This window comes from Aquila chrysaetos, chromosome 1 (assembly GCF_900496995.4).
Source record: "Aquila chrysaetos chrysaetos chromosome 1, bAquChr1.4, whole genome shotgun sequence".
NCBI lineage: Eukaryota > Metazoa > Chordata > Aves > Accipitriformes > Accipitridae > Aquila > Aquila chrysaetos.
This window is the reverse complement of record NC_044004.1, coordinates 51,198,362-51,221,210: the sequence shown is the minus strand read 5'-3', so window position 1 is coordinate 51,221,210 and position 22,849 is coordinate 51,198,362. Positions and strand designations below refer to the sequence as shown.

The 22,849-nt window shown below is 41.2% G+C and overlaps 1 protein-coding gene across 5 annotated transcripts in view; it reads left to right on the top strand.

Moving 5' to 3' along the window:
• Window positions 1–22,849, top strand: part of FAM13A (family with sequence similarity 13 member A) — a 171,023-nt gene that overhangs the window by 51,744 nt on the left and 96,430 nt on the right. For all 5 annotated transcript variants that reach the window (XM_030037740.2, XM_030039422.2, XM_030038555.2 and 2 more), the window contains one exon: window positions 9,026–9,185. In XM_030037740.2, the coding sequence (XP_029893600.1) occupies window positions 9,026–9,185 (160 nt within the window). The remainder of the gene's footprint in view (window positions 1–9,025; window positions 9,186–22,849) is intronic.

Sequence of the window (22,849 nt, the reverse complement as noted above, 5' to 3'; positions counted from 1 at the left end):
AGTTTGGAATTGCAGTTGGCATTCCTAAGGTTAAACCAAAGCATACTTCTTAAAAGCTGCATAGTTGTTGCCTCAACTGATCTCTACTCCTAAGATGGCGTAGAAAAGACGTAACAATTTTTGTAAGCTACAGGGCCTGTGTGTAAGAGGGGCGGAATCGCATCATTCCACTGCAGAAGACTGAAAAAGGCAGAGTTCACTGGAGGTGAAAACACAAGGGCTCTTGTGGCTGTATATGAATGCAGCCAGCCCTGCAGTTGTGACACACATTGAAATAAATGCTCATGTAGCAAAAGAGGCTGTGAAAGCAAGGCTTGACACTTAACAAATCACTAATGCATTTTTTAGAAGACCCAAATAGGTCAGAATTATGGATGTAGATTTTTATTTAAACTAAGTTTCACCATCTGGTTTCAGCCATGTATTTCATCAGATCTTGATCTTTTCAAGGTAGTTCAGGATTATGGTCCAGACACAAAGATTGTGAGCAACAGTTCAAATACCCTTTTCTGCTGTGTTAATGGATGCAGTCTTAAATTGCTGAAACTGTGACCATCTGTATTAACAAAGATTTGCTAGGAGGAGGAAAGAACTTGCAGCACTGAACTTCGGGCATTGGGCTTAGCCAGTTGGTTGGCCAAGCAGCCAGAGATTCTCAGAACGCAATTCAGAGCTCTGGAGTAAGGCTGTCTGAAGCCTGCTTGGCAAGGCCTGTCTTATTATCGGCTACAGGCAGCCCCTAGAGAGACTAGCTGCAGTAATTAAGTATCAGCAGGTGGTTGAAGCAAACACTCCTCTCTGTTGTGTATGGGGTGTTTCTCTGGGACAAGGAAAGAAGGCTTAGCATCTAGCTTGTCAGCAATTACACTGCTGAAGCAGGAAGATCTGAGATTTTTCTGTCAGAAATTCACACCCATGTCTAAAATCAACGTTGGAGTCTGTGTAGTTAATGCACAGTGTCAGAGAAGATAAAGCCCATCTGCTGATAGTGAAGGATTACTTTCAACAAGGTATTTTTAGTGACATTTTAGCTATTCAAACATATTATCTCCTACTCCATAACTGAAGCTATTTAACAATTGAATACATCTCACTGTTGGGCCACTTTCCAGACATTTAGACTTCATTTTAATTCTCTCAATCTCATCCTATTTTTCTAAGTCACGTTCTCTGTAATTTATCTCATCTCCTAAACTTTCAACCCTTATTACTTTTATCTTATCCACTACTTCCCCTGCTTCCTTACTTGCTGTTTGACAAACTGCACTGGTGCTTTTCTAATGAAAGGTTATCTTGTGCTTTCTGTATTTCTAATGAATAGAAGAGGGGAGAAAATGGCTATTTGCATTCCTTGTAATGAAGTGTAATGTAAGATATAGGAAAATGTAACGGGCAAGGTCAAACAGCTCAAAAAAGGAAAATGATGGTTTGAGATTTAGTGCTCTGTTTTCTTTCAACTTGGGTTGTTCAGATTTATTGTGATGGAAGCCAAAGGTCAAGTATACAGAGAAATACAGCCCTTGAGGAACAACAAGCATGAAGGTATAGGAACATAAATAGTTGTCTCTTCTGTCACTGGGCTAATCTGTGTGGAGTATTAACACTTGCAGTGTGGTTACTTTTGGACGAAGTTATTGTCCATTGACCTGGAGAGCCGTAGCCTTAGTTATGGCCTGCTGTGTGTCTCTGCTCGGCTCTCACAGCTTGTGCTGAAGAGGAAGGAGAGGACTAGCTAGGTTTTCTCTCCTCTCTGCTCTTTTGGACCTGGGTATCAGAGGGACTGCTGCACTCACCCTGTCCTTCGGTTGGGATGATAAGAGACATGAGGTCTACCAGTTACAGAGTAAGCAGAGGATCCATTTGCACCCTCTTTTGCAGCTCGCTCTCAAAGAATGATTTGTGTGGTCTCCATCATTCAAGCCCTCACTAACCTGACTGTGTTTCATTCCAGCAGAGATGAAGCATGTTGTGAGGGATTGCTCCATCCCCCCAAAGTGTCTGACAAATGCAGGTATCCAGTTAAAATGCTAGAGTTAGGTGAAGTTATTTCTGTATGATGACTACGTAACGGAAGTTACCTGAAGTGTTGTACAAGAAAGCATTAGATATGGAGAAAGATAGTCTTTAGGTATAGAGAAAATGTAGATTGTCTGTAGGGTAGCTGTAGGTATTTCAGAGACTCAGATTTCCAATGTGTTGCTGGATTCGTAAGAATTAAAATCTGATCTAAAGTTCTGCATGAATGTCTTACCTTGGTTTCTAGCAGCTGTGGAGCCTACACAGGTTGGGTATATGAAGCTGAAGTGAAAGCAGAGGGGGCTGAACTAGAACTCCTCAGTGAGTAATACTGGCCTTTGAAACGTTATGTGAATGGACTTTGTTTTCAGGCAGTGCAGTCCCAAACCTGCATCAGTCTTAAAACCAAATGTGCGTCCAGGATTGGGGTCAAAGTGAGTACTGAAAATTGTTGTTCTAACATTCAGTTTTGCAAATCGGAGCATGCAGTATAACCTTTCTGACAAGGTTTGTATAGATTCTAAATACTGCATTTGCCAGCAGGGTAAAGGAGTTGTTTTTCATAAGAATTCAGTATGCTTCACCCTATGATGCAAGTTTAAAGCATGAAGCGTAATATAAGGAGGCCATAAATGTTCTCATCTCTAATCATATGAAATACTCGTGAGTGCTTGCCTCCTCTTTAGGAAGTGCATAGGGGACTATATTGCGGAGCCTTTCTATGATATATTTTTATGTTTTCTTGTCCTGTTTATTTTCTGTTGTGTACTCAGCTTTGTCATCTGGAGTCCATTGAATGGCCTATATGTAAAATAAACTGAAGATTGCTATGGATGCATTGCTCTCTTCATAAGTGGAGGGGTGTTCTGGCCAAATTCCATGTCAAGTCTTCCGTTCTCCTAGTGAACACCCATCCCCTAAATTTTCAGTTGAGAAAGTTTCTCTTTTATGATGTGTTCAGTGTCAGGTGTTATAATATTTCCAATTTAATCTCTTGAATGAAATAGTGATTATTTCAATAGGAAATGCTCTGTGTTTTGGGTTGCTTGGTGGGTTTTTTGTTTGTATTTTGTTTTGGGTTTTGGTTGGAAAAACTCCATGAAAATAAGTTACTGCTCTGGGTTGAAAATATTCGTTCTTCTGATCTTGATTGAGGATTGGCAAGAAAGCGTACACCCAGAACTGACGTGGAGGAGCAGTTTCACAGGGAAAAACTACAATCATAGAATGTCATGAGTTGGAAGGGGCCCACAAAGCTCATCGAGTCCAACTCCTGTCTGGACACAGGGCAACCTGAAAGTTAAACCATGTATCTTAAGAATGTTGTCCAAATGCTGCTTGAACACCGACAGCCTTGGGGCCATGACCACTTCCCTGGGGACCTTGTTCCAGTGCTCGGCCACCCTCTTAGTGAAGAACTTTTTCCGAATATGTGCAAAACAAAATGGTGTTTGAGCTCAACAATACAGCTCAAATACAATCACAGGGAGCATTTTTGAGGAGCCTCTGTTTAGAAATGTTTGGAGATGAGCAATGTACTTTGTGAGTGGGTGTTAGGCTATGGACTGCCCTTTGCCCCGTTTTGTGTAGGTCGCACTTTCAAAGATGCCTACTATTGCTTCAATTTCCTGATGAAAAATGGAGCTTTTGCTGAAGCAAAAGATTTTGCATATAAATGAAGCCAGTCAGTAAAGACTTTGTGGCAGCATACTCTAACTGCTTTGCATTACCTGCATTAGCTGCATTTTGCATTATGCATGTAGTGCAAGTAATGTAGACAGATGGAATTACCGAGTTGATTTAGGCTCCTAAATCTGATGTTACAGAAAATAATCTGGACTAGATTTTAAAAGGTAGGCAGTTAGATACCTCATGGAATTCTCCTGTGCCTCAGAAGCGAAGACACTTCTGTAAAATCTCAGTAGTGATATATGTCATTGCATTTGGTCCAAACTGGTGAGACATAAGTCTGTAAATGATGCAGAGCATGTAAATGAGTCACACACACCGAAATGAACACCTGCCCTAAGTTAGTGTTGCTGTATGTTTAGCTACCTGTTAGTCTCTGATCTTGCAGCAGAGTCTGCAGACACAAATGTTTGCCTGTTGTCAGCTGCACCAGTTTGTGGTCCAGTGTGTTAAGACAAATAGCTTTCATCAGCTGAAGTACAGGGCTGTGTTGTGGCCATGAGGTCACATCTGTTATAGGCACAGTAACGTCTGTTTAGAGGGACAGAGCAGACTGCCTGAAGTTGTAACCTCTTAAGATTACTCCAGCTGTGCTCTCAAAATCTTCAGTCGTGCTTGTTGAGGGGCTCATGGGCATCTGAGGTACTAATGAAAATGTTTTGTGAGGGCTGCAGAAACAAAAAACCCATGTAGTGTTCCCAGTCCTCTGAGTCCCTTCATTTCTTGGGGGATCCCCTAGGAGAATGGTAAGGTGGCTTTGTGGTGCTCCCCTACAAAAGGTACTGTCCGTACAGCAAAAGTAGCAGTCCGCAGAGCATATAGCCCTCAGTGGTTTGTAAATTAGGATTATGGTGCTGTCATTCCATGCAAGCTACTTCTGCAAAGCCACTTAAGGAAATGTTAATGTGGGTTCTTGGTCTCAGACAGGGTGGGGTCGAACACCCTTGGGAATTCGCAGTGAGACACACTGTTTCACGTGGAAATCGCTGGTTCTCAGTTGTGACAGGGAGCTGTCAGCAGTTTTTGCCTGGGGAAATGAGTTCAGTGATCTCAATCCAGCTCATTGGAGACAGATGACTATATCTCAAGTCCTCCTGGCCCTCATTTCCACTTGAAGCAAGTTTCTCAGGTGTGGTGGAATGTGACAGAACCTTGTAGTGATGCCTGTCTTGTGCCGGATGCAATCAAGTTTGGATGTGTTACTGCACCACAGTAGAGTCTGGAGATTCGCTGTCTCATAAGTCCATTCTGTGTTTAGCCTGTTACAGCTTGTTTACAGGGACCCTGAGGTAAATTCATTTAACTAATGCATTAAATGTAAGTAATTCTTTCACAGTGAGTTAATCTGACCTCAGGTCACTTTAGGTCTGAATAAGAGTTGTGACACAGGGCTTTGATGTGGTTTAACTTGTTTGAGACTAGCTTTCTTGAGCATCCCCATGGAAGGAGACACACTCTTGGCTTAAAGGGGTCTGGAAGAACCCAAAGAACAAGTGAGCATGGGACTACATGGATATGAGTGGCATGGAGCTGCGGTGGGTGGGCCAGGGGCCAGGCATGCTGGTAGGACATTGTGCATAAGTGTGAAATACTGCTGGGTGTCATATTTTGAAATGAAGGGCTAACAACTTGATCCTATTCCCAAGTAATGTTTTAACTTTGAGAACTACTGCTTTTTCTGCTTTAAAGTGGCTTCACCAATAATTTCAATCTTTAATATCCTGTAAAACTTGTGGTACTAATGCACCTTTGCCCTCAGCCCTGCTTGACTGAGTCACATGCTGTTAATGCTGGTGCCTTGTTGAGACAAAGCACATTTTTCCCGAATACTTAATGTGGAGCCACTGCATTTCGTGCACAGATGACTCTGAGCATCTTTCTGGGAAGGGCAGGTTGTCTGAGGAATCTAAGGGGGGACACACTAGAGAATTTGCTTCTGTCACTGCCTATGCGATATATCTGTTCATGACTTTGCAAGCTACTGTGAGAACTCAGTGGGAGTTTTCCAGCTCAAATCTCTAAGATAGACCTGAACTCATCACCATTTTTTCTTCTAGAAATGAGCACAGAAATCACAGGTTTATGCCTCCCTTCTAGAAAATGTGTTTCTGGTAGTGAAGCTGATGTTCTGCTGCTGTTTCTGGTGCTGCTACTGAAGCAGTTGGTACATACGTGGCTATAAGGGGATCAAGTCCCGCTGTTGAGGATTTTGTAACTGGAGTAAGATGTGTGTCTAACTCTAAAAGCAACACAGTTATAATGCCTAATTAACATGCAAATTAGCCATAAAGGAACCATGACTATGAACACAGTTTTACTGTAATGTTTTAACAAGGTCTTCACAAAAGAATATGAAAAATTTCCAAGGAGTAGGGTGTGGATCATGAAAGTGGTAGTGTGAGAGAATACTTTCTCATAGGACTGGCTTTTTCTAGTGAGTTGAAGTGAAATTTGTAGATACCATGACTTTTCAGACAAAGAAAAGTTCAAGTAAGATACTCTTTTTTTACACACATTTTCAGAAAAGTCTAGTCAGACTGGTGGATCGTGCAGTGTGGGAACAGATGGGTTTTAACTTGTATAAATATGCAGGGTGGTGCGTGCTTATAATCTAAACTTATATGCTGAGCTGAAGATGTATTGCAAGGAAAAGGTCACCATGGATAGCTCAAAGAGTATAATAGTCCTTGTCATCATGAAGGTCTAATAACAGCAATTAAAGGAAAAAAAAAAAAGAGAAACTTCGTAAAATATGTCTGTTTAAGTGGCAGAGAGATGGCAATGGATAAAGTATGTTACACTGCCATTAAAATAAAACAGTTATTGCTTGGTTACATTCAGAGAGGGGTGATAAAAAAGACTAAAGCCATGAGCTTTAGCCTTGTGTTCTGCATATGCATCTCACCATACACATATAGAATTGTTCAGAGTGAGATGTTGGACTTTTCACAGATTTGATTTAATAAAATCTAACTGACAAAGGAGTGTGGGGAAGGGAGGGCAAAAAAGCCATGGAATTGTGCAGAAATAAAATATTGTTTGTGTGCTTTGTGGAAACTTTATCGCCTGGACTGTTTTTCAACCAGGAAGAGTTTTTTGGTGTTAGCTGTTGCCAGTAGGGGGATATTGGCTGTAGTTTCCAGCAGATGTGGTTTAGGTGAAGGTTCTGCTCTAAAACTCATTGAAGCTATCCGGAGTCTTTATTTTGACTTGAAATTGCTCTAGTATATTTTCAGTCCATTTCCTAGGAATGAGGTTCATAGGGGTGCCAGGCTTATTTAAGTGGTACTCTGTTTTGGAGAAACACATCAGGAAGGTAGCAGTCAGGATTTGCCTGCATTATCAAGCAAGCTCTGCACCATCCCAACTCTGGAGCACATCATTTAGCATGGGAAGAGGGGTTTCCTTAAATCGGGATGGTTGCATGGGCCTATTACATACATAAACTTTCTTTTATTCAGGCCACTTACTATCTTTCAGTGAATATGTGACATTCTTTAAAGTGAATTGACCCAAGCATACATGCACATCCATCAATAGAAGTCCCATTTTTTCTTTATTTAGTCTGAGACCAGGTTCCACACTAATGAAATCAATCAGCTGAGACAGCCATTTTACAGTTGGCAATGTTCTGCAGTATAAAATAATCCAATTCCTTTAAACTTCAGGTCCTGCGACTCTAGCATGTATTGAATGTTGAAATGACAGCAGTAAAGATTCTCTTCTGGAGTTTACAAAGATGCGTTCTGCTGCAGTGGGATCCTCTCCCTGTTGATATGTGGATATACTGCAGAGAGTAAAATATTGAGAAGGATCAGTAGCATGCAACCCCTACAAGAAGGCACTTTTTGATGGCAAATTTCTGGGAGCATCTGCTTTCAGAGCCTTCATGTTGAAATGCACATCTGGCCCCAATAAACTACAGTTACAGTTTTACAGTAGATAGTTATTTGTAAATTTTAATTTGCTGGTTATAGTAAACAATGGTTTACTTTCAAGTTACATCCCTGTAAAATAGCTCAGATGGAATTTGTTTAACTTTTGGGGGTTTGGGTTGTTTTTTCCTCTTGTACAACCACTAGTTGTCCTCAGCCAAAAAATACTTGAAACTTCTTTTGTTTCTGGTTTTTGCTCCCCTACTTCTTCCCTTTAAATCTTCCCTGTGTTTTCTGTACCTCCTGATCTGCAGTCTCTGCTGCTTTATAAGGTCCTTAGAAAATTCACATCCATGCAGCCACTTTGTGGATTATTGAGAGGAGAGTGCATCTGCTGGAAATCCTGTGCAATGGGAATCACTGAATGACTGGAGAAGTGTTTTAAATTCTGAAGAAGATTCTTCAGAGATCTTACTTCTGAATTAACAAAACGGAATTTAAGTCAGTTTTGGGCACCAAAGTCCAATAAACATGCAGAAAGCCTACATTCCATGATCATTAGATGCTTCAGTGAATTGTGTGCTCTGTTGTGAGTAATATGCATTTTTTACCACATGACAGAGTTGTGTGAAACGCATAAGGAAGGCAAAGGAGCATAGATTGGAATACACCGCTTCTTCCAAGTCAGTATCTTGCCTTTTCGTTTGTGTGTGCCTTTAAGGTCTGTGGCAAGCAATTCCTGGGTGCACAGGGGCCTTTTTCAAGAGAGCAAGAAGTTGCTTCTTCTGCAGCCAAGTAGTTGGTTATTATCCCAGAAAGTGGAGGTTAGGAACCTCTTTTTATATGAATCTTTTAGGCTGTTCTGCAGAAAGCAGCCTCCATCTCCATGTTTTAAAAAGCCCTGTGAGTTATGAGCCCAATTCCAAAAGAAATATCAACTCAAAACTTAGATTAAGAAATCTGGTGTACAGCATGGGGTTACCTGAAGCTGCAAAGATTTTGCTTAACTTTTATTTTTAGTGTTCTGCTCAGCATGTGGGTTTTCTTAATTTTTTGACTCATCCTTCTTGTATACCTTTGAGGTTATCACAAACCACTTTTTGGAGGAATCTGACTCTTCCCATTAACCGTTCAGAGCATGTTGCAGTCATTAACCCAACTTTAGCCAAGCTGGTGGTATGTCATTTGGTGATTGTCTCAGTTAGATCTCTATCTAGGTATTGTGAAGTAGATTGTTTGACCAACAGATACGGTATTTAATATTGGTAAGAAAAACTGCAAACAAACCGTGATAGTTGTTACCACCATAGACACAATCCTCCTTTTAAAGACAAAGTTTCCTGTGCCTGCTAGCCAGCCTGGATCCATGACTGAAATGTTACAGAGACCCTGTGCAGAAACTTTTGCACCTATAACACTCTGCTTTGTGTTCTGTCCAATTTTAGCGTGCCCTCTGGATTTGAAGGTATAAAAGAACAGGAGATCTGCAACAAGATAATGACAAAAATGCTGGAAAATTACAATACCTTGTTTGAATTGGAGGGTTTGAAGAAGGATGAAGAAAAGCCTGTATGTGAAGAGCTAGCAAGAATTATTTTGGTAAAAGTGAGTATCTCTATTACTTCATTTTCTTATAGCAAATCAATAATGCAGGCTTATTGCAGGCTTCAATTCAGAAATCTTCTAGGTAAGTGGGAGGCAGGCACTGTTGTAAGAATGCTCTGTTACTGATTGGTATACAGTTTACAAATCAATTCTGCTGATTAGGCTAATTTTCATTACTAGTCTGGAAGTTGATTCTGTTAAACATCTTTATTCTTTGTTAGCTATTCACTGTTACTTATTTAGGAAATATATTCACTTAAGTTTAAATGTTTTTAAATGAGGAGGCAGAATAATTCTAGGAAGTATTCAAGCTTTCTGACATGTCAATCATTTATGGTGTACATCAGTGATGAACTTTCATACTTTAGGACGGTATGAGGTCCCTAGCCTTTGCCACTATGAAGTCTGCTTGTCTCGAACACGTACCTGAATTTAAAAATCATGTGTTCTGACTCAGAACAGCTATTTCTGAGTGCGCTTGAAGAGGAGCATTAAATACTAGTTACTATTTGAAGAAAGTACATTGAAGCTGTTAAAGAAAAGTGATATAATTAAAGTATTGTGTCTTTGGTGGGAAGAGGGCATGTGTGTAACATCAAAGGATTCTGAAGTTCAGAAAAACTTGACAAAAGTAAGTAGGCCAGCCAAAAGTGCCTTGTTCTGGCTTGTGCCATATCTACTACAGGAAGCAACCTCAAGTCTGTGCAGAAATGGTTGTGAGGATGGTTTGCAACTGCCTTATTTCCTTTTGTGTGTTGGCTGTGCAGATAATTACTCCTTTCCAAGGTGTGAGCTCTTGAGTTTGAGAGGGTTGAACTACATGCCTTCTCTTGGTAGGGTTTTGTGAGCATCCACTGATAAAATCACTGTAGCCTTCACTGGCTGGAATGGAAGTTGTCAGAAAATAAGTTATAAAAATATAGTGTCTTTGACCTTGAGAGAACAAGAAGTTTGGTGTGAGCCCAGGTTCTGCCAGTTAAGTGAAATCAGCTGAAAACACCTTTGCCTTTGCAGTGTATCGCAGGAGGGTCTGTTGAATCTGAACTACAGGGCAATCTGTATGAGTTGGACCCAGCTGCCTTTAGAAGGGTTGGTTGTTTTCTTATGTGGTGTATCAGTGAGGAAGTCTTTAGCTGTTTAGTCTTTTAGCTGTTACTAACATTCACCTAAAATGCTTCTGTGGAAGGAGATAGAATGACTGGTGACTTGCAGTGTCCTCCCTAATATGTGTTACTGAAGTCACAGTAACTTCTGGGTAATGGAAATGATCTGCCTGGCAAATGAGAGTGAAGTTTAGCAGCTGATGGTCATTTCAGTAACAAAAACAAGTTAAGAAGAACGTAATTGTAAACAGACACAGTACTTTAAAGAGCCCAGAAAAAAGACTTCAGATATGTCTCCATCTCCTTCAAGCCTCAGCCAGCTGCAAAAGGCAAGGTTGAGACAAGGGGAGTCAAAAGAATCTCAGTAGACATAATAAAGGGGGATGAAAGATGATGTTTAGCGCTTACATTGTTGAAATTAGCTGAGGTAGAGACAGTCCTTGATAAGAAGAGCTGGTCCCAAGAACCAGCCAATGAGGCAGAGACAGTTCCTGATAAGAAGCAGGAGCTGGCCCCAAGAGCCAGCTAAGACTGGTCTTGCGGCTTGGGTGAATACCAAGAAACCACTGAGCCTGCGCAAGAAAAGAGGTTACTAGCGGTGATGAAGAGGAGTCATCTATCTTTATCTCTGCGACCACTAGACGACCACCATAAAGAGGCACTGCGCAAGCGCAGTTGAGAGGAGGCTATGGAAATGACCTCTCGGAACTCATTTTAATATGAAGCGGGGATAGGTCATGCATATGTATAGGCGTATTGTGAATATGTAACACTTGACTGTATAAACTTGAAGTGAACTGCCGAGTCGGGCGCGCACAAATTTGGTGGGACTACCCCTTGTGCTGCCCAGCGCTGAATGAACATACCTACTTTACAATCTCACTGATTGTGGAGTCTGTTTTCTGCACGTCAAGGTGGTCTTTCACTTCTAAGGACTTGTTACTTATTAGTAATTGGGAATGCACAAGGGTGGAGACCTGGGAGATTTCCCACAGCAGTTCAGAGATCTGAGCTATCAAAGTACATGTTGACAGCCAGAATTACTCCAACAAAATAGCCTGAAAGATAACCGTTACTCAAGTGAGATGAAAAATGTTGCCCATCTCTCTGCCTCAGGAGACAGGTGACTGCCTGAGAGGAATGAGCCATGCCTAAAGACACAAGGGCTTACATTGTGTTTGTATCTTTGGATCTTGTTGATAGCTTCCAAATTCTGCTGGCAGTCAGCTGCAAAAATTTGACCTTGTTCCTTGTCCATTTAATTTGGGTGGGAAGTTTTCTAGCTTAACCAAGACAAATACTGAAACACAAGAAATACAAGCATCTAACTTCATATAGCAAAGCTACATAGGAAGTGCTTGTTGAAATTTGTCAGGTGGCTCTTTGAAAGGTTGTTTTATACCATTCCCGAAGGTTACTTTTCCTATGTCCTAGCAGATATTCCCTATCCTAGCCAATTTGTATAATAAATTAGAGATGGTGCACTCGAAGAGAAAACCAGGTGGTGATAAATGAGATTCTGTAGAGAAAAGAGATTGCCAGTTTACTAATGTGTGAACTGTTACATACAGTAGGAGCTAGCTGATCTGTGTCATAAAAGAACAAATGCCTTAGAGAATTATTTGACATGACCTGGGTCATAGTGTCCAGAAAATAGCAAGCCATTTGTAAGCAAAGTTACTGCTTCTTGAAAAGCCACTGATGAATTCATATCTACAGGTAGCTGGAGAGAGATTTACCAAGTAATCCTGTTGGAAGGAGTGAAAAATGTAGGATGCTGTCGTGGTTTAAGCCCAGCCAGTAACAAGGCACCACGAAGCCGCTCGCTCACTCCTCCTCCCCAGCCCTGGTGGGATGAGGAGGAGAAAATATAAAGAAACGCTTGTGGGTCAAGACAAGGACTGGGAGGGATCATTCACCAATTATGGTCACGGGCAGAAGACAGACTCAACTTGGGGAAAAAACAAAATCAATTTAATTTACTACAAATTAAATCAAAACAAGGATAATGAGAAGTAAAACCAAATCTTAAAACACCTTCCCCACACCCCCCCACTTCACGGCTCAACCCCGCTCCCGGTTCTCTCTACCTCCTCCCCATGGTGGCGCAGGGGGACGGGGAATGGGGGTTGGGGTCAGCTCATCACACCTTGTCTCTGCTGCTCCTTCCTCCTCAGGGGGAGGACTCCTCACTTGTCCTCTTCTCCACCGTGGCGTCCCTCCCACAGGAGACAGTCCTTCACGAACTTCTCCGGCGTGGGTCCTTTCCGCAGGCCGATCTTCAGTCACAGACTGCTCCAGTGTGGGCTTTCCTATGCAGTCACAGCCATCTTCAGGGGTATCCCCCTGCTCCGGCGTGGGGTCCTCCCCGGGCTGCAGGTGGGCATCTGCTCCCCCACTCCCCTCCATGGGCTGGGGGCGGACAGCCTGCCGTCTCACCACGGGCTGCAGGGGCATCCCCTCCTCCGGCGCACCTCCTCCCCTCCTTCTGCACTGACCTCGGTATCTCCGTAGGTGTTTCTGTCACATTCCACTCCCTGCTGCAGGTTGCCCTTCTTAAATCTGTTCTCCCAGAGGTGCTACCACCGTCACTGATGGGCTCGGCCTTGGCCAGAGGCGGGTCTCACTTGGAGCCGGGGAAGCTTCTAGCAGCTTCTCACAGGAGCCACCCCTGCAGCCCCCTTCCCAACTACCAAAACCCTGGCACACAAAACCAAAACAGATGCTCGGGACAGGACTCTCATGAACTGAGGCCCTGCTCGATTTCAGGGGTGTTGCATTTAAGCATGAAACATGGTGGAATGGGGGAGCGGACAGCAAGGAAAGGGAAGAAAATTAGGACCTACCCTTTACCAAACTCAGCTGCATTTATCCAGATGGCTTTTTTAGCTTTTACATTGTGAGCAGCAAGAAGGTGAGGAGGGAGATTTAGGTGATCTCATTCACTTCCTTCTGGGGTATTTCTGCCATCCCATCCCCCAAATCACTCCCTATATTGCCAGTGTTTCACCCTGAGTCACTACACTGCTACCTTTCCCATGATTGCTTTCACTCTCAATCCTTTCTCACTTTTCCATGTTTACATTTTTCTCACGAATTCCCACAGCCCTGTCCCACTATTCTTCCTGTATTCAAATTTGATAGCCCTTCATTCCCACTCCAGAGAAGAGGTGGGCAGTCTGTAGTAAAGTGCAAAAGCTCCAGCACTCTTGATACGTGGCCTTCCATCACCTCTAGTCACTGTGCACATATGCTGTAGCCTTTCTGCAGCCCATATTTCTTTGCCATCCTTTCTTTTATGTTCTTGAATGGGGAGATAACTTTTCCTCTAGGTTAGTACAGTGCTTGTGGTAATGTGGCCTGCCTTTTGTGTTCTCCTGGGTGTGTAGTTTGGGGCTAGGGCTTATTGAGACACTTTTTCTAGACAGGTATTAATGCCTCCTTTTGGTTGGAATGCTGCTGCTAGCCTTACCCAAAGGTAGGGTTCCCAAAATGGGGGTGGAGGTATTTATAAGAAGAAATTAGTTTTTACATTGTGTTAAGAGATTAACCCCATGATGGACAAAGCCATTGGTGCTGATCCAGGTGTTTCTTGATTAAGAGGTTGGAAAGAGCACCTATAAGCATGAAACTTCTTATACAGGGAGAAGAGTGCCACAGATTTGCAGAAAGACTAACTTGAATCAAAATTTGAAACCTAATGACAATGGCTTAAAAAAATAAGGAAAGACAGCAAAAAGTACAACATCGAACAATGCACTTCTCTCAGTGCTCTAGCTAAGCCTTTCTAGCTTACTGCATTACAAAATTAGTCCTGCTTTTTATCTCTTTTTCATGGCTTCAGGCTCTTACTTTAGTGCTGAAATCTCAACTGGAAAAACAGGAACCTACCTTTAGTTAGTGTCTAAATGTATTGTGAGAATACTACTTCTCCCTGCAGTCTTGGGTTGTTCTTGAGATGGCTTAGGTGCCTGTTGCTTCACATCATCCACTCATAATAATTTTTTTTGAAGTCTACATCAACACTGAATCATTAATTTTGAGCAAATACCCAGAAACAGGGGAGTAGTGGCTCATACCATCCCATCCCAATATGGGAATGTACCTCCTCTGATGTGCTCGCTCAGTCATGTTTACCATCTTCCTGAACTTCCATGACTTCTGACCCTTCATGGGCTGGATATCTTAAGATTTTCCCACACTTCGGTCATAAAATCAGTGGATTTTTAAAAGCAGGATGTACTGTTCTTTTAAAATGAAAACAAGAAGATGGGGATCATTCAGATAAAGTCATGAAAGCATCAAGCTTCGATTTGAGCAGTGTATTGGAAAGGAAAAACAGCCTAAGTGGAGCAAGTTGCATCTTGTCTACCATGTTGGTCATAGCTAGGGGAAAACCACAATGCTACAGGCTTCCAGAAGGAGTAAGAGCATTTCAATCAGGTAGAGATTGTGGCAGCTTAAAGAACATCTGTTTTAAGGAAGCCAAAAGTTAATAAATTTGAGAGATGGGAAAAAGAGACGTGATTCTGTAGGGCTGTTGGTAGTTGGAACTACCATTCTTGCTGCGTATGTGCACTGAGGAGACACAGGTACACCTTCTCACCAGCTATAATTCTTCTTTCAAAGATAGGTCAGTCATTGGGAAAGACAAGTTGTGCCAGGTAAAGGGATTTCTTAGCTTGCTTTCTCAGTGTATCGCAATTCAGAAAGTAAGGGAGCTGGAAATCTCTGCAAGCTGCTTTCCAGTCCCTGCTTTGTTCCCAGGACTGTAAAGCCTCCTCTTGCTCATTGCTCAGGCATATGGTAGGATTATAGTTAGAAATGGTGGGGAGTTTTTCTTCGGAAACCTCTATGTTAAGAAAAAAAAGTGCAATTTTCAGAAAATAGAAGATTTATCTCAGCATAGTTTCTATTTCAATGGGAAATTGAACTGTCAGGTTCCTGATGCCTTGCCTGGAAGGACTTCATTAGTTTCTCACTCCATCTTGTAGAATGAGGTCTGTATGATCTTCCAGGCAGGTGGCCAGCAGGTGCAAGTATAACATGTACTTTCTTCAGAAATATATATATATATTTGGAAATTCCTTCCCATAAAAGAATTATGGGCTTTTATTTTTTAATTTTTTTTTTTAATTCCAAAATAAGTTGGGTTTGTTGGGGTTTACAGGTCTCATTTGCAGCCAGCTATTATTACAATCCTTAAGACTTTTATCCAAGCTTCAGTTTAATTTCATAACCCAGTGAAGGTCTGGAAGAGTCTCAGTCTGTTGATCATTAGGCTCTGCTAGTTAGAAATGGGTGGAGAAGCGGGTTGAGTGTTCTCATTAGCTATCTGCTCTGTGTTCAGGTTGTCAGGATCATAAATAGCTATTTTTTATTAGGCAGTGTTACATGTGAACAATTAATTCTCTGACTATATATCTGCATGCTGTGCATTTACCACATTATAAGTGTCAGGGCATTATAATAAAATATTGTTTATGTTTTGCTTTGGAACAGAATTCCTAGTGTGTATAGATAAGGTCCTGATAGATTTTTTGTGGCACTAAGCTTGAGTGATAACTCATGTAATGAAAGATTAGTCTGTCTTGAGTTGCAGTATTGCCAATTTTATCATCTTCTTGAATAAATAGGTTTACCAAACCTACAGTCACAACAAAAATAGTAATTCTGAAGGAGGACCTTTCACTTTCAAAGATCTTAAAGTGCTGTTCAGACTGAAGCTGCATATAGTCCTACGTTGTATAGCTAGCCAGTGGTGTATTGTTACAACTGTAAAGAAATGTGACCTTTGAATAACAGTGATTAGGCTTCTCTGATGATCAAAGATAAGCAGTGAAGAGGATTTTATTTAGTTCAAGTGGCAAGGGAAATCTGGGCAGGCAAACTATTATGAGACTCACTTATGGGAGATTTCTGGAATTACCCCTTCCACTGGTTTCAGGTGAAACATGCCATCTTTAGTAGTATGATGTTCAGCACAGTACTGTCTTCACATAAAACCTACAACCTATTACCTAGTCATGCAAGGTTACAAGATTTCCCCCCCCCCCCCCGCAACCTTTTCCGTCTAATGACTTCTTGACAGAGCACTTCTAGTTTTAAGAGCCAGTCAACTTAGAGCACATATATGTTTGCACTGGAACACAAGCACCGGCATGATGAGGATGTAATGCTGTTCTGACTTGATTACATATTTGGGTCAGGAATGCAAAAGGCTTTTCCCTTTCTTCCCCTGCTGGGTGGTAGAATACATAGCCCTGTTCACCTGATGCAGAAGAGAAAGCAAGTCCATTTATAAAATTATAACATGAAATTTAAATTAAAAATCAAAGTTACAAAGTCAAGTAAAATTAGAAATGTGCAATTTCAACATTGTGAATATAATGTAGGTGCATTCTGATGACCTCTGAACAGGGAGATTTCACTTCCTGAAGAGCTGCAGAAAGTGGTCTCTTGCTGGTTTTTGCAAAAACTAATAGTTTCAAAACAACCCTTTTATTTTAGATGCAATTAACTTCTTGCATTTTTATCCTGTTTGTTTCCAGTCTTCTAACAAAAGCTGCCACTTCAATTGGGAGGATTAGTTGGCAAAATAGTTCTTTGTACTTTAAATGGCAGCAAAAACGCGTGCACTGTGTTCTGCAAGCCTGCTGTTAGATTTCTAAAGAGGCAAGCAATCTACCGTGTGTAGCTGCATCTGTTGGTGCTTGGTGTGTGTAAAGCGTGTGGTGCCCAACCCAGCCAGGCAAACCCCTAAGTGCGTTTTTTATGTCAAGGAGAGTGCTCCAGCTGACTTTGGTGGCACTATTTTAAAGTAGTGTGCTTGCTTGCTCCTTCCGATTGAACACTGAGACCAGATCATTCAGCCCTTAGTAGGTTTTGAGCCTTTCATCCTTGAAGAGAGGTAGGGAAGGTGAGATGGTCAAAAAGTTCTCCATCTTGGCTTGACTATGCTCCCTTTGCAGTCAGTTGTAAAGCTTCATCTCCATGGAAAGGCATGATCTTTCAGATTATTTCCCCAGATGAGTAAAGCAAGATCTTCATTAATAAATGTTTCTTTCCCTTCCTCAGCTGTTTTCACTTAAATACCTTAGCATGATGATCTAGTCCCTTGACAAGATCCAGGAGAAACTGCTGAAAACTCACCAACTCCGTGGCTGAGTGGGCTCCCCCTAAATAAGTCACCCTTCCCTGCCACCGCAGTGCTCTGGCCCCATGGTTATATATTCAGCAGGCAGGAGAGCAATCACTCATTTACGTCAGGAAAAAAGGCATCCGCTTCTAATCCATGTTATGCTGCCCTGGCTAAGTCTGCAGGGTCTAGATAGTTTCCTTTATTCTTCTTTCATGTCTGGGACCATTTTAGCATCGTGTTAATGGTCGGCTTTCAGTACTGGATTAATTCTTTCCCATCAGGAGGCAGCAGGAACTGATCTCCTTTGAAAATCCATTCTGAAGGTCTCAACAAACGTTTCCATTTCGTTCAGTATCCCCTTATTTGGGCAAGTCACACCAGTTTCCTCCTGCCTCGGCCAGGGAGCCCCCAAGGGCAGGAGCGGGTTCACATGGGAGATGTGAAGGTGGGTGGAAAGTGCGTGAGGAGAAGGAGCACCTGTGGAAGTCTGTCTCCGGTTTTCTGTTTAGTATTTCTTCAGCTAGAATTCACTTTGCAGTTGTCCACTAGTGAGCAGATGGGCATGTTTATAGTAAGGGTATATAGTGATTCAGCCAGAATGACATTTTAACATGCAAGCTGACAGGAAATGAGCAATATGAGATTTGTAGGGGAAAGTTTATAAGCCTCCAAACCCTTCACCTATAGCAGATTCAATCTGGAGTGAGGATGACAGTTATGTTTAGACTGTGATTCAGAAAGGCAAGCAAAAAATCAGATGATCCCAAACAATTCCTTGTGTAATTTTGAAATAGCTTTCCAGTGCTTCTAGCTCTGCTGGTTTTGATAATTCTGTACATGTATTAGTAAAACAGAATGTTTCTGCTCTTGAAGTTAATTAAAGCATTCACGAGATTATAAATCTGTCACTTGTGGTGTTACTAAATGCAATCCTGAATATTTATACAAATATGTTAATACTAAACTCTATAAAGTAATAAATTATTATGCTGATATTTCTTTAGCTAGAATTTCACCAACAGTATTTTCATTTTAACACATTATGAGAATAAAATTGCTAAGATTTAGCACATTTAAAGGAAACAGGGGCATATAACAAACATCTCTTTCTATCCTGCTGTCCATATTTCTCGTATACTATAAACTTTTGAACCCAGATGGCAAAGTTTGCAGTTGAGATGCTTAGAAACTTTGCTTTTACTCTCTCACAATTTTTTCTTTAAACAAATGCCCAGTGATATTATTGCCCCATGATAATACCACATAGCCAAAATTTAGAGAAAATAAGATCCATATGTGTATGTGTGTCCTGGTCAGTATTTGCATATGTTTTACTTGAAATGTTTTTCATTCATTGTTTCTTGTTGTTTTGTTTGGGGTTGTTTTTTGGGAGGGTGGAGTGAGGGGGTGTCATCATGATTTAGCATTTGGGAGCAGTCCATCTCAGTCAGTACAACAACATCTTTCAAAAGGGAAGAATCAAAATCAACACCAAGAAACAAGGTACAGTAAAATAAGCATATGAGCCCCTGCTCTAGCCAGATGTTGCTGAGCATCCTAGCTGTACCCATGGGGAGAAAAGGAGCTTAGCAGGGGGACGAGAATTTTTCTACTGAGGCAGATCTCTCAGTTCTCCTGTTCAGATTCCCCAATGTTTATTCTGTTTCTCATTAATTAGTCATTCAGTTAATCAGGTTACACAAAATGATCATCATTATTCCCTCTGTATAAATCGGCAGTCAGTGCTGTCTTTGTAACAAGGACATATTGCAGGCAGTCAGAACTGACCCAAAGTGAAGAAGTGCAAGACATTTTTCAGCCTCTGGGGGTTTAATTCTCACTGAGTTCTGCCATTAACTTCATCTGTAGTACTTTCAAGGTGGGAGCTTCAGAAGGGCTCAGTGCTGAATTAATTCATTTTCCCATTATAAGAGTAGTGAAATGCTCACTGACTTCAGTATAAGTCCTATGCGTTTTTTAAAAGCCCTCCTTTGAGTGCTATGAAGATCACAGTTTGTCCAGGAGAAGCTGGTTGGTACACCCTGGTGCACGTGTGACATGCACTGCTTTGCATGGTTTCTGGTGCCTCAAAACTTACTTGTAATAAACAGGGCTCAGGGCAGTCTAAGAGCAACAGGAGTATGTGATGCAAAGGACACAAGGGGCCAGACGTTCTGTATGTGTCTGAATATGTATGCCCTTGAAAATCTGATATATCCAGCAGATCCCAACAACATTTGACCTTAATTGCCAGCAGTGAACATCTCAGTTTCACTATTAAGAAAGGGGACTGTTCTCTGTATGCTGGAAATCTTACACTAGTAACTAGAACAATATAGAGACACTTAGGACTCCCTAATTTACTGCAACATCAGATACCCCTTTTAAAAGTAACGTTGCTGAATTCCATGTGTGAAACTTCTTTTCCTTGTGAGTACTTTGATTTTTAGATCAGAAATGCAATTTAGCTTTTCCAAGACTAAGTTTAAGCAACTGTAACATGAGATGCAGGTCTGGAGAGCCTGGGTTTCTCCCATAGCTAGGTCATGTCTTTCTTTTAGAACATACTTTTTCTATTTATGAATAACATTATGATAAATAGATAAATCAGACTCCAGTTTTCAAAATTGCAGGGGAGAATAAAATGTTCCCCTGGAACTGATCTTAGCTCTGTTGTTACTGAACACACACACACACACATTAGGTACACCCAGCAAGATAGCCATGTTGTTGTGTCACTTCGTAAAGGTTTGATTTGTTTTTTTAATCTTAAATTCTGCTGCAGGCTCCTTGTTTGTACCTCAGCCACGAGAAGCTGAGTTGTGGTCATTAACCTATTGCATGACAGCTTAACCCTGCCAGCTAATATATGATGGGCACTTACAGATTGTGGGGATGGGCATGGAAGATGAATGTTTTCACTCAGTGAAGTCTTTGTAACCTTTTACAAGTTCTGGAATTATATTTGATCCCAGCGTTACCAGTTTAACTTTTTGCAGCATTCAGTAACCAGTCCTCCTGGATGGTTGGAGACACATTTTTCTCTTCCTCCTAGAAAATACCATGATGTTCCACAGATGTAGTTGCCAGCATTGAGGTATCTCATAGGATTATTACTATGTTTGTCATTTCCTTTTTTATATTGCAGTCCTCTCTAAAAATAATGGATTTCCGCATCTCTCTCTTGCTTTCGTATCACAATTCATGACCTTTGTACGTGTTTCATGGCAATAATTGCAGTAGGTTAAGGTTGTACTCAAGTGAAACAGAGTAACCTTTAGCTGTTTATTAAGAGATATGGTCTCAGGTAAAAGGTCATATATATAAATAGTCTTGGGAGAACAAAAGGAAATGAAAGGGGAACTGAATAGGGTATTAGTTTCATATTGAAAAGCAGTGATGCGTTTTTTTGCAAACTGTGAGATTTTGCTTTTTATTACTTCTGTCTGAAACAACTTAGCTGAATTCTGGTTATTAAAGTATAGTGTAAATGATAGCGAGATAGAACAGCAGATATACACCGAGTCAGCTTTACTCTTCCTTCTATATGCCAATAGCAACCAAAGCAAAAATCCCATATATAAATACTAGCTGTTTCAATCTTTGTTACATGGTTTGTTTATATAAGAGAACGTTTAACAGCTTTGCTAGCGTTGTTCCCCTTCTAACAAGGATGTTTTCATTACTTTCTAGGTACAAAATGGAAAGGATTCCCAATCCATTACAAAGATTTTTTTTTTTTAATTACTGTTCATGTTAAATCATTGTCTGTATTTTTCCTGAAGGTACCTGTGCCACTGAATGATGACTCTGTGAACTGATATCTGAATAAAAAGGAGTTATTCCATCCAGTTAACATTCATGAAAATACCTGTGACCACATGAATTAGAAAATGCCTTTGAAAATCCCCATGCCATCAGCTACACAATTTTAGTCTTAAAAATATAGATTATTTGATACTTTGCGTGTCTTGCGGAGCCTTAATCAGCCATGAGCTATTCTGCATGATCACAGAGGGAAAGAGATTCCTTATTTTCTTTCACCTTGTGAGTAGGAGGAAGAGCAGCTCTGTAATTGCTGTGGCCCTTGTGCTTCTGCGTTGGCACCCTTGACAGTGCTGCTGCATGTCACATCTGCACTGCTGTGCTCCAGGGAACTTTGTGCAGGGGACAGCATTGGTTTGGGTAATACTCACCACTCCAACATCAAATGAAGGGAGAGCCAGGAACTCTGAAATTCACTGTTTCTTCTGCACTGCTCCATGGACAACACCGCTGTGCACTTTTGTTGTAGCCTAGGGAAAAATTGCAGGTATGACCCTGCCAACATCTACCTGAAGCAAAGGCTGTATTGCACTGTTACACAGGGTGCTGCTGAGAGAAACAGACTATTCCCTATTCTGTGGTGTACAGCTGCTGACCCAGTAAAGAGTCAGCTGTTGCAGGCTGTCCCAGTGCAATCAGCTAATGCATCATTTCTGCAATCATTTGCAGCATTGAATTCACTGAATAATCCTCTTAATGGTTGCTCATCCTACATAAGAGTGGCTGTACTGGCTCAGACTTGGGATCCATCTAGCCTAGCTAGCATCCTGCCTCCCACACTGGCCATAAGCGGATGTCCAGGGAGGAGTAAGAATAGGGCAGCAAGGTGTTTCCTTCAGTTACTCTACCAGTTCGTGACTATTCTCAGGCTTTCCTGGTCTTGGTGTGGTTTGTGTATTTAGTGATGTCCAAAGTAATTGCATTGTGTGCTCCTCACACATGTGTAAGCTTTTTGCTTCCAACATGTCATCTGGCAAAGAGTGCTGCAAATTGCTTCCTCTCATATGAAGCACTGACTCCTTTTGTTTGTTATAAACATGGCTTTTACTAGTGTCATTTGAAGGTCACCTGTTTTTTTCTTTCTTTTTTCTTTTTTTTTTTTTAACTGAAGGAGATAGTGAACAGTCTGTCTTCTCTCCACCACCCATGACTTTGTGTATCTCTGTCAGATCCTCCCTATAAGCCACCATGATTTTTTTTTTCTAATGAAAAATTAGTACTGACATTTGCAGCCTTAATCACTGCACTGACAACAACTGTTTTTTTCTGTCAAAGCCCCTGCATAGAGTCAGTGAGCAAACAATCATGTGTAATAGCTCTTCTCTTTCGGGGCACAAGGCCAAATACTTTGATGCAGTAAATTGGATGACATTTTGGTGAAGTTCAGTGTTCCACCTTCTTTATATCAGAAGGTAATCTGACTCCTTGTTGCTGTAAAATAACTAATCTGTGCCTTAGTTAAGAAAAAGCTTTGCATTGATAAAGTTAGAGTTTGTTTTAATTAAGGTCTTCTTCTAGGTATTAACAGCTAACAAAATAGATCTGATGCTTTCTAGCAGCATTTAAAACTTGAACTGAAAATCCCACAGGCCAGT